Source organism: Nycticebus coucang, chromosome 9, assembly GCF_027406575.1.
Source record: "Nycticebus coucang isolate mNycCou1 chromosome 9, mNycCou1.pri, whole genome shotgun sequence".
NCBI classification, from domain to species: domain Eukaryota; kingdom Metazoa; phylum Chordata; class Mammalia; order Primates; family Lorisidae; genus Nycticebus; species Nycticebus coucang.
The window spans coordinates 131,006,987-131,019,532 of NC_069788.1; the positions used below are offsets into that span (position 1 = coordinate 131,006,987).

At 44.6% G+C, this 12,546-nt stretch overlaps 1 protein-coding gene across 2 annotated transcripts in view; it reads left to right on the forward strand.

Moving 5' to 3' along the window:
• PRKCH (protein kinase C eta) overlaps positions 1 to 12,546 on the forward strand; it is a 236,819-nt gene that overhangs the window by 103,794 nt on the left and 120,479 nt on the right. Inside the window, exon 1 of one of the 2 annotated variants that reach the window (XM_053602046.1) lies at positions 6,773 to 6,863. The exons of the other annotated variant lie outside the window; for it this stretch is intronic. Coding sequence (XP_053458021.1) covers positions 6,821 to 6,863 — 43 coding nt within the window. The 5' untranslated portion in view covers positions 6,773 to 6,820. Of the gene's footprint in view, positions 1 to 6,772; positions 6,864 to 12,546 lie in introns of those variants that run through there. 2 annotated transcript variants of the gene reach the window in all.

Below are 12,546 nucleotides of genomic sequence, written 5' to 3' on the forward strand. Positions count from 1 at the left end.
GTAGGAACCTTGCTGGTACGTCCTGGTGGGTGGGGCTCTTGATGCCCACCCTGCGTTTGATAGAAATAAAAGGCAAAGTCTGAGCTCTTTATGCCAGCTAATGGTTCTCCAAGGGACATGTTACAGGAATTTAAAAGCAAATGTCTGTTACATGTCATGAGTTGTTCTTAAAAAAAAAAAGCAAATGTCTGATTTTAGGACTTTGAAACACAACACAAAAGAGTAGCTTTTTTGAATAGTTGGGGTATCCAGGCAGGTGTCCTAGAGCAGAAGTTTTCACTTATTTTAAGCAACAAAATACTTTTTTTCTCCAAATGAAATCTCCTGCAGAATCTGAATACTGCAGAGTTTCTCATCCTGGCATGCTTTATATTTTGGGCCAGATAATTCTTGGTTGCAGGGACTTCTGTGTACATTGTAGGACGTTTGGCAGTGTCTCTGGGCTGTACTCTGTAGGTATCAGTAGCACCTGCCCCTCTACTTGTGACATTGCAAAATGCTCCCCGGGGAGCAAAACCACCCTCTGTTGAGAATCTATGCAATACAGTCTATAGGGCAGGTGCGGTGGCTCACACCTTTAATCCTAGCACTCTGGGAGGCTGAGGAAGGTGGAGCCCCTCAGCTTAGGAGTTCGAGACCAGCCTGAGCAAGAGTGAGATCTGGTCTCTACCAAAAATAGAAAGAAAAAAAATTAGCCAGGTGTTGCGATGGACCCCTGTTGTCCCAGCTACTGGGGAAGCTGAGCCGTGAGGATCTCCCGGGCCAAAAGTTTGAGGTTGCTATGAGCTATGATGATGCCACAGTACTCAACCCAGGACAATAGAGTAAGAGTCTGTCTCAAAAAAATATAACTCTGTAACACTGGCGCCTGTGGCTCAGTGAGCAGGGCGCTGGCCCCATATATCGAGGGTGGTGGGTTCAAACCCAGCCCCGGCTGAACTGCAACCAAAAAATAGCCGGGCGTTGTGGCAGGTGCCTGTAATCCCAGCTGCTAGGGAGGCTGAGGCAGGAGAATCACGGAAGCCCAAGAGCTAGAGGTTGCTGTGAGTCCTGTGACATCATGGCACTCTACTGAGGGTGGTAAAGTGAGACTCTGTCTCTACAAAAAAAAAAAAAATAATAATAATAATAAAAAAGGAGGGGCCCGTGCTTTGCCAGCAGTAATAAGCTCCTCCTTCAGAGCTCTGCCAGGGTTCCTGAGTGGCAGTGTTCAGGAGCAGGGAGGGAGCTCTGGGCTACACAGATACCCTAGTCCCAGGGGTGTACCTTATAACCTTTAAAACCCAGGGTGTGCAGAACCTGTGATAAACAATGGGTAACAGGAGTAATTAGACAAATCCAGAGATATTTTGAACCCACATGCACTTGAAATGTGCGTACTATACTCAGGTGTGTAGAATAAAGGAAAAAAGATGGGTGATGGCTGCCTGATGCCTTGTGCACTGGGGGGAGGGGGGGGTTTGGCCACCACGATTTGCCTTGTTTTGCCAGGGGTCCCAGCTGAAGGCCTGTGGCTCACAGCACAGTGCTAGAGTCACCCTTGCAGCATAGACACCCCAGCTCCCGTGGGACTCAGCTCCTCATGGTAATTAATGTGTGTTTCTATATGGGCATAAGTGACCAGAAGCCCAGCACTGTCTCCTCTGCCCTGCCACTCCGAGGATGGGTTCTGTGGGGACTCTAGGAGCATGGAACATGCCAGGCCCACTTACTCCTTTCTAGGTCAGGATGATGGAAGTGCTGGTGGTGCCTGTCTCGCAGACAAGAGCAGGACCTCAGTTATGGTGTCTTGTTTATCAGTATAAACAAGAATCCCACTGCTGAGTGAGCCACCTCACCTGTGGAGAGACATACCAGCTCTAGGGGGCAGGGAACTGGCTGCTTAGAGAGCCCCAGCTTCAGTCTGCCTCCCCAGAAAACCCTCCTGACCCCAGTGGACAGCTTGAGCACAGTACTACATCAATGGGTGGCCTGTGCCTCACTTAGGTACTCTCCGCACATCTCCAAGATTTGTTTGGCAGCTTGTAAAGGTCTCTGGGCACATAAGACTGTGTTTCATATTCCCCCAAAGATCACGTGACTACTGCAGTTAGCTTTGGGAACAAAGGATTGAGCAAAACTCATTTCCCTGAAGGTCCATCTGTGGATTTCCAACCCCGCTGAGAAACCCACTTCCAGAAATGCTTCAGGGATCCCGTGGAGGTTTGCGTAGCATTCCCAGAGCAGCGAAGAAACAGTTACAACCTCCCTCCATCATCCTCCCCTTCCATGTCACTGCCATGGCAGGATGACGGGTGCTCAGGTGGACGAGGTGGTGGGCACGTGGGTAGGGGACCTGAAGCCCCTTTGCTTCTGGCCTGCAATGGGGAAGATTGCTATAAGAATCAAATAAAATTTCCCTTAAGATTTGAAATCAGCTTGATTTACTTAAATCTCTGGTGTGTGGATTATTGCTGTCAGATAAGCACACAGACCATGGAACTGAAAACAGGCTGAACAGAAGTTACCCCTGATAACATTAGTTTATAGTAGACGTTATCTAGCAGTGGTTTTAGGAGTGACCCAGGTACATAATTGGTTTCTTTTGAAAGAGGAGTGAGGGTTCCCAGTATGCTGCTGTCCCTATGGTTCCCTAATAAGTGACTGTATTTCCCGAGCTCTGTACTTTTGTCACCTTTTATCAACAAAATAGGCAACCAGTTTTAGGTAATACTGACAGGGATGGAAAACTAAACAGTATAAGCTAGCAGTTTTAGCAAATACTCCTACATTTACACATAACTTTATAATGTGTGAGTTATTTTTACATGTATTGTCTTGCTTAATTTATCACAGATCAGCTGTGTGAGCTGGGCCCTCTCTTGGCCTTATCTTGAGAGAACTGAGGGAATCTGATGATGTTGCAGCCCCCAAGGAGACTTCTGAGCGCCTTCCTATGCTCTGTGGAGGCCCACTGTCCTCCCCTTCCTGGGCTGGACCTGACCTGCCTTTTATTTATTTTTTAATTAAAAAAAAAAAAAAAACACCTTTTTTTTTTTTTTTTTTGTTAGATAGAGTCTCACTCTGTTGCCTGGGTAGAGACAACTGTGGCATCACCACAGCTCACAGCAACCTCAAACTCCAGGGCTCAAAGCCAGGTGTGGTGGCTCACACCTGTAATCCTAGCTGTAATCCTGCAGTTCAAGACCAGCCTAAACAAGATTGAGACCCTGTCTCTACTAAAAATAGAAAAATAGCCAGGCATTGTGGCAAGCACCTGTAGTCCCAGCTATTCTGGAGTCTGAGGCAAGAGGATCTTTTGAGCCCAAGAGTTTGAGGTTGCTAGCTCAAGAAAAAAGCTTAAGCAATCCTCTGCCTACACTCCCAATCCCTCCTCTGTCCCAGGACCCCTGCATGTGGTAAGGTACTAGAGATAATGCCACAAATCCCTTTGCATTTTAACTGTTTACTTGTGTGTGCCGCTGGTTCGTAGGGCTTAAAATGCAGGTTCTTGGTTTCCACCCAAGGTACTTTTATTCCGTTTGGGATGGCATCTGGGAATCTCCATGTTTTGGCAAGTGGAAACACCGGAGGGGACGGAGCTCACTGCCGGCCCAGGGCTTGCGTGTGTGTGTGTGTGTGTGTGCACATGCAAGCAGACGCCACACACCTTCTCTTGTTCACGCTTATATTAGTGTTCTTGATAGGGCACCTGGCACGGATGTGCTGTGTTCAAATGTTTGATTGAATGATCACAAGTTTACATGTGAAGGTGCATCAGAGCCCAGGTTAAAGCTCATAGGTGGTGCTGCCAGGCAGAGCTGGCCCTGAGCAGCTGGCCCCGGCCCTGAGCAGCAGGCAGTCCCATTGAACCACAGCATCCTGGAGTCCCAGAGATGGCACAAGTGGTCCTTAACTTGTATTTTAGGTTTTTCTATGACACATCAGTACAGTCCACCAGGAAGCCACTAATGGGTGTTAGACACTCATTTAGGACAGATCCCAGGAGATTTTACGAAATGAAATCTCCCCCTGACCCCTACAAAAAATTTTGGTCTTTCCGTAAGAGACTTTGAGTACATCGGCAGTGGGACGACTATGCAGGATTGTGACTGTTACCTGGAGTGCGGAGCGCAGATGTGCAGCAGAGTCGTGCGGTGGGGGCTGGGGGGAGGGCACCAGTAGCTGAGATACCTGGGGATGAGGAAGCACTCGGCCAGGTTTGGGAAGGGGAGAAGCCATTCCAGGTGGGAGGAGTGCCGGGGGAGGGGGCGCCGAGTCCTGGCAGTAGATAACACCCAGAAAGCCGGTTTGTGTAGGGGAACGATGTTCGTTATCCAAAGGGGGTGCCGGTCCAGGTTTGGGGGGCCTTAAACAAAGGGTGGGGATGTAGCACAGCTGGGGTGGGTGGCACATTCAGCACTTAAAAGTCTGTTGCCCTGTACCTTGGATTCCCCTTATTTATTAAATGAATCATTTAATCTGAGCTAATAACCATGCGCTCCTTTTTCTGGAGAACCCCAGCCTTGACTTCTGGATCAGAGGAAGGCAGCCCCCACTGCCGCCTGGGACAGTTCTATTTGGCGCTTTCACACAGAGGAGTGTCTGCATGTCCCCACCTGCTCTGTGTGCCCACAGCCTGCACACACCTCCAAGCTATCACAGTTGTGCAATGCTTTTGCCAGCACCTTCAGTGACAATTTTTTAAAAATCAGAGCTATGGGGTGGCGCCTGTGGCTCAAAGGGGTAGGGCTCCGGTCCCATATGCCAGAGGTGGCGGGTTTAAACTCAGCCCAGGCCAAAAAACAAAAACAAACAAAAAAAATCAGAGCTATGATTTCTTAAGTTATGAATCCAATCCACGGTGCTCAACCACCCGGAGCTCTAAAATAAAGCTTTCAGTTCACGCTGGCCCTGCTGTCGCTGAAGTCAGGCTCTCGGCTCTTTCCCAGGTCTGCACAAACAGCCTCAGTGTTTTCATCACAAGTGTCACTTATCCTATCCCTTTGATCCAGGATAATTTCTTTTTAGTCTTGCATGGTAAGCTTGCCCCAAGGAAGTCCAGGAGGTTTCATTTGAAGGCTTCTGTTTTGTTTACAGTTTGCCACAAATACTGGAAGAAGACAGTTTTCTGTTGTTTATGCAGCTTTGAGTAGAAGGCTACAGCCTATTTTAAAATAGTCCCTGTTTAGAATTTTTTACCTACAATGACAGTGTGAAGTTAAGTACCCCATCCTTGTGTTCACGAGGAATTTTCTCATACAGCTACAAGAAAATGTACAAAGTTTCGTCTTAGGAAATTCGGCCCTTTCGTTGCTCGTGAGTTATTGCTTCAGGAATGCAGTTTACCAACGTGGATTAGAAACATTTTGTAATGGAGAAATAGATGCATTTATTAAAGGCCACAGAGAGGCTTTCCCCTTACTCCCAGCCTGAACCAGACGCTGAGAACAGCTCAAACTACTGAATCTCTCTCTGATTCCAGCCTGGGCTGTTTGTTGTGGGCCCTAGCCAAACCAGGTGTTTTGATAATTGATCCACTTTGCTTCTATGTTTGAATAAAGCTTTGACCTGGCCTTGAAACACCAAGAACTTCTTCATTGGGAGCTCCTATTTGGGGAAGCTGAAAAATCTCTGTCAGTCACAGAAAGTATTTCCCACGGGTGTCACTTGAAACTCCATCATTGCCTCTAAAACTTAAAAACCACGTTTTTTTCTAGGTAGGTTTTTCTTCTCTATCTTTTTAAAACACCCTTTTTGGAGGAGGTGAAGCAAACTTTTAGCTTTTAGCTTTTCCTTTTTTGCTTAGATTGGTTTAAGGAATGCAGAGTGCCATAGTTCACACGTCACCATTTCCCTGCAGTCCATGTTCAAGGCCAAAGGTTAAAAATAAGTTCTTAAAGGAAGCAAAATTAAAGCAAGAGGGAATTAGCCCTTCATTGTTTTAGAGACCCCTACAGTTTTACGTGAGTTTCTGTTGATCTGCACAGTAGAGGGATACACAAAGGCTTCACTCCTTATAGAGCAAGTACGCTGGCCCCCACCCTCTTGTTCAGTGAAACTGAAGAATGGAAGGCCAGAGAGAAGGCAGACTTGTAGTCCTTGTTCCTCAGGGTCAAGGAACCTGGCAGGGTGCCGTGGCTCACTCACGCCGTAATCCTAGCACTCTGGAGGCTGAGGTGGGTGCATTGCTTGAGCTCAAGAGTTTGAGACCAGGGCGGCGCCTGTGGCTCAGTCGGTAGCGCGCCAGCCCCATATACCGAGGGTGACGGGTTCAAACCCGGCCCCGGCCAAACTGCAGCCAGAAAATAGCCGGGCGTTGTGGCAGGCGCCTGTAGTCCCAGCTACTCGGGAGGCTGAGGCGGGAGAATTGGTTAAGCCCAGGAGTTGGAGGTTGCTGTGAGCTGTGTGAGGCCACGGCACTCTGCCGAGGGTCATAAAGTGAGACTCTGTCTCTACAAAAAAAAAAAAAGAGTTTGAGACCAGCCTGAGCAACAGCGAGACTCTGTCTCTATTAAGAATAGAAAAAGTAGACAGGTGTGGTGGTAGGTGCCTATAGTTCCAGCTACACTGGAGGCCAAGAGTTTGAGGTTGCTATGAACTATGACCATAGCGCTCTACCCAGAGTGACAGAGTCTTACTCTGTCTCAAAAAAAAGAAAAGAAAAGAAAAAAAGGATAAGGAATCAATTTGTAGGCTTTGAGCAACAGCTCAAATAGAAAGCCATAGCACTAAGTCAGCCCTCTGTTTTTCAAGGTCAGTGGTGAACTGGTGAGCATTTGTACATGATTTGCGGTTAGCGGGCATGCTGCCATCACGGTTCTTGACTTTGTGATTAAAGATGTATTTGAGGAAGTGTTTGAAGGAATCAATCTGTGTGATAGGTAAGTACGCAACTTTCAAATAAAGAAGGGGAGCATTCTCACCCGTTGTTTTGAGAGCCTGGGGAATCCTAGGATGTGTCTTTTGGGAACGGTACCATAGTTGGCTAGTCTCAGTGGCTAAAATCAAATCTCCTTCAGTGAATAAAGAACTGGACAATGAGATTTAATGAGACTTATTCTGAAGAAGACAGGAAAATACAAAGTCTGTGTGTGTGCTAGGAATCATAAATGGAGAGGAAGTAGAAGGAACATTATTTGTACTATCTTATTAAAATATTAAAATTTAGCTCGACTACCTTAATCAGCTAGATATGACATAAAAGCTTGGCAGAAGTGTGATTTTTCTCCCTCTGCTGGCCAGAATAATACTGTATACATGGAATTTTAAAAACAAAAGTATTAAGGCCAGGCAAGGTAGCTCATGCCTGTGATCCTAGCACTCTGGGAGGCTGAGGTAGGAGGATCACTTGGGCTCAGGAGTTCAAGACCAGCCTGAGCAAAGCAAGGCCCATCTCTATTAATCATAGAACAATTCGCTGGGTGTTGTGCAGGGCACCTGGAGTCCCAGGAGGCTGAGGCATGAGGATTGAGGAGTTTGAGGTTGCTGTGAGCTAGGCTGAGGCTACGGCACTCCAGCCTGGGGCAACAGACTGAGAGACCCTGTCTCAAAGAAGAAAAAAAAAATTACCTCCCCAACAAGTATAGGTTTTATTCTCCTCACCCCCTGTAAAGTTTTCAAGTATATTCCATGGAATCAATCGTAGAGGCATATGTTTCTTAACTCAACAAGAAAAACAGTAACTGTGTCCCCTCCAAAATATAGGTGTACAAGAAAGTCATGGTTCAAATGAAAGGCAACCCAGTTTTTTTAAACACAAGCAAAGTATTTGAACAGACGTTTTCTTAAAAGAGGAAATGTGAACGGATAAGAAACACAGGAAATGTGTTCCACAAGTTCAGTCATTAGGAAAATACACATTAAGACCACAGTGTGGTGCCATTAGAATGGATAAAATAAAAAGGAAGAACTATGGAGCACTAGGAAGTTGGTGGGAGCCCAGAATGGCACTAACCAGGGAGCTACCCTATGACCCAGCGATTCATTTACCTAAGAGAAATGAAAGCATATTCCACACATGGAAAGCTGGTGCCAGCCACGGTGTAGCTTTGAACAACCGATGGGGTAAAAGAACAGTGCAGTTGAGCTTGCCATTCGGGATGTTTTGTTCAGGGTGCCCAGGTTGGATGCCTGGAGAGGGGACTGTAATCCCGTCATTCTGCTCAGCTCTGCAGTGAGCAATGTGTATGGAATGGAACACCATTTAAGAATTTATTTTAAAGCTCTATACTATTAAATTATACACATGGTAATACTGTTACATTCTTCTGGTGAAACCTTTCATTATACGGGCACTGCTTTTTCTTTCTAGGAATACTATTTCTCTTACAGTACATTTGTCTGACATTAATTGGCTACATTGCATCTTTTTTCCTTCATCCACTTTCTACTTTTTCCACCTGTGTGTGAGGTTTGCATTATACTTAGAATTGTAACATGTTTATGTAACAAAATCTAAAGTTAGCTCCTACTTTACCCTCCTACAGAGCAATCTAAGGACCACAGAAGGCTTTTAATGTCCGTTCCCTTCCTCCTGGCTTGTATCGTTTGATATTTTAGTTTTTACATTTTTCTTTTGGAACTCCATTAACCAGACTTACATACTATTCCAGGATCATTTTTGTCCTTCTTGATGAGCATCCTTTAAGTTTATTTAGTGAACGTACTTGGTGGCGAACTAGCTCAGTTTTCCGACGTGTCTTTATTCTGGCCCTGTTCTTGAAAGCTAGCTTCACTGGAGACGTACATCCTTAAGAATTAGAAGGAGCTTCACTGATCACTTGGCTCAAATTTTTCCATTTTTGGAAAGAGGGAATAAATGCTTTCCTAGAGTCCCTGCTACCCATGAGATGACGATTTCTTAGCGGATACTAAAGATACACCTTGTCCTGCTCCTTTTTTTCTCCAAGCCAAAACCTGTCCTGTTACCCCGTAGGTGACCCCCCAACACCTGTCCTGTCACCCAGTGCAAACCCTTAGTATTAAAGAAGTTGCTTTTCTGGTTGTTCCCTAGTGTTTACGTCATTCTTCCCAAGTAGAGTGAGAATGTCCCTCCCAGACGTCTCTCCTTATCTTGGTCTTGCTTTGTGAAACTGTTTGTTCCTGACCGCCCCAGCCCTGGGGGGTCTTTTCCTGCCCCTGACCTCCCGCCACCTGTAGATGCCCCCTAGCTTTGGAGCTTGCCTCTTGATCCCTTGTTTCTCTAACTAGAACATAGCACATTTAGATCCATGGTCTCCAAAGCTCTTTGATCGTGCAGTCCTCCGTGAACAACTGTGGAGCACGCCCTCCACATAAATGTGTATTTCCTTATAAATTATACATGTAACACTCTGTGTATTAGAAACACGATGAAATATCCACAAAATGGAAATGAATATGATGAGACACAAATAAATGGAACGTCCAGGGGTGTCTTCTGCACCCCAGTGTATGGAGAACCTTTTGGAGGACTGTTTCCCTACCGCTTGGTGTTTTGGCCCTATTAAATGGTCGACGTTTGTAAGTATCTGCTGATGCTGCAGGTACTAGGTGTTAAGGTAACTGTGTCAGAAGGTAAATATAAGGAATCCCTTCAACTTCATTTTTTTCCCAGCTTTGGCATCGGCACTGACTGTTTACTTTACTTTTTTTTTTTTTTTTATTGTTTGGGATTCACTGAGGGCCTGAAGAATTAGGTTACACTGATTGCATTTGTTAGGTAAAGTCCCCAAAGAGTGTGCCACACACTGTGACCCCGCGATCTCCCTCCTTCCTTCCCTCCCTTGCTCCCTCATTCCCTTCCCCCCACTTTGTATTTCGGGGGTCCTCAAACTACAGCCCGTGGGCCACATGAGGCGGTGTGATTGTATTTGTTCCCATTTTATTTTTTTACTTCAAAATAAGATATGTGCAGTGTGCATAGGAATTTGTTTATAGTTTGTTTTTTTTTAAACTATACTCTGGCCCTCCAACGGTCTGAGGGACAGTGAACTGACCCCCTGTTTAAAAAGTTTGAGGACCCCTGGTTTAGATCTTCATGTTAGAATTGAGTACATTGGATTCTTGCTTCTCCATTCTTGTGATACTTTACTAAGAAGAATGTGTTTTGCCTCCATCCAGGTTAATACAAAAGATGTAAAGTCTCCATCTTTTTTTTTTTATTAGTATTAGATCATAGCTGTGTACATTAATGCGATCGTGGGGCACCATGCACTGGTTTTATAAACAGTTTGACACTTTTTCATCACACTGGTTAAAATAGCCTTCCTGGCATTTTCTTAGTTATTGTGTTAAGACAATCATATTCTGCATTCACTAAGTTTCACATGTACCCTTGTAAGATGCACCGCAGGTGTAATCCCACCAATCACCCTCCCTCTGCCCAACCTCCCCCGTCCCTCCCCTCCCTCTCCCTCTTCCCCATATTCTTAGGTTATAACTGTGTTATAGCTTTCCTATAAAGCCATAAATTAGTTTCATAGTAGGGCTGAGTACATTGGATACCTTTTCTTCCATTCTTGAGATACTTTACTAAGAAGAATATGTTCCAGCTCCATCCATGTAAACATAAAAGAGGTAAAGTCTCCATCTTTCTTTAAAGCTGCATAATATTCCACCATTAACTAAGATAGACTCTCACTGGATTAAAGATTTAAACTTAAGACATGAAACTATAAAAATACTAGAAGAGAGTGCAGGGAAAACCCTTGAAGAAATCAGTCTGGGCGAGTATTTTATGAGGAGGACCCCCCGAGCAATTGAAGCAGCTTCAAAAATACACTACTGGGACCTGATCAAACTAAAAAGCTTCTGCACAGCCAAGAACACAGTAAGTAAAGCAAGCAGACAGCCCTCAGAATGGGAGAAGATATTTGCAGGTTGTGTCTCCAACAAAGGTTTAATAACCAGAATTCACAGAGAACTCAAACGTATTAGCAAGAAAAGAACAAGTGATCCCATCGCAGACTGGGCAAGGGACTTGAAGAGAAACTTCTCTGAAGACAGGCGCACGGCCTACAGACATATGAAAATATGTGCATCATCTTTCATCATCAGAGAAATGCAAATCAAAACTGCTTTGAGATATCATCTAACTCCAGTAAGATTAGCCCATATCACAAAAGTCTCCATCTTTTTTAATGGTTGAATAGTAGTCCATGGTAACATATACTACAGCTTGCTCATCCGTTCCTGGGTTGTTTACTTTTTTTTATAATGCTCTTTTCCATTCTTCCTGCTCCATCTCTCCTTCCCTTGTTCTGAGAAACTGCCCTCGACCCTTGACTCTCCCATGGACCTGGGAGCCCTTCTGTGCTCCCGAGGAACTTTGTGCCACACGTCATCACGGCCCAGCAGAGTCCGTGCCCAGCATCAGTGCTCAGTTGTCGGAGGCAGGACCGTATCCTGTTCACCGCTGTGCCTCTCCTTCCTGTCACCGTGTCCAGAACTTACCAAATGTGGAATAAGCACATGATGGGGAAGGAAGAACGTGGTTAGGTTCCCTTACAGCCCTATCCTGGGACCACGGTCATGGCAAAAGATGGTCAGCTCTTAGTGCCAGAAATGGGCAAAATCCCTTGTTGCCCCAGAGGTGACAGCTGAGGGTGGAGAGGTCCTTTGATCTTTGTTTTTCAGTGGGAGCCTCTGTAGTTTGTTGAACTGTGATGTCTTCAGAGTATGTGTTTATTAGATTATGATAAGCTTCTGAATTAAAACTAAAATATCCGTTTTCACTTGTTACCCAGCTACTTGGCAAATTTTTACATACATCTCTACTTTTCCTAGAAAAGTGTAGACTCTTACTTAAGGATAAGACTGGGTTATTATGGTCATAGAATAAGAACTCTTTGAATGGATTCTGCAAAAAGAGAATCCATTTGTCCTTGACTGAAATGTTCTCTTTTGAGTAACAAAAGCATAACAACACTGGATTATCGTAGAGGAGGAATTTATCGCAGATCCAAAATCCTACTTTCCTTAGAGGTTTTAATCCCCATCACTACCAAACCTTTGCATATATTGTTTTGAAACAAACTTTTATAAACCAACTGTTCATAATCAAAAAGAAGTTTGGCTTTTTAAAAAAAATAAGTTTAATTTCTTCATCTCTTTAAAATTTTATTTTGTTTCTGTGTAAGACATAATTCATTTGTTAAAAACAAACAAACAAACAAACAAACAAAAAAACAACCTGGCAGCCAAGACAATAAGCTTCTAAGTTGTTACAGGAGTGACCAAACACTGTAAAGGATGTTCTATTAAAGTAGTGGGCTCCTAGGCTTTTTTTTTAAATGATCAAAAAAAAAAAATAAAAAATGGCTGAGGTTCAAAGCTCCCCCGTTGGTGTTGCAGGAAATTTGGCTGTGTGATAAAGGTGGTTTGCCTTTGTTGGGTCTTGAATTGGTCAGTTTACAATGACCAATAGCACAGCAGTTTTGAAAACCGTGTTGAAATTATGAACACAAGGGAGGCGGAATTTCTTTCATTCCAGCACATAGTTGGAGAAGGAAATGATTAGGCATCATACTTGTCCTGGCTAATACCCTTTAAGGTTTTCCTAAGGTTGTGAAAGCAGAACTTGAC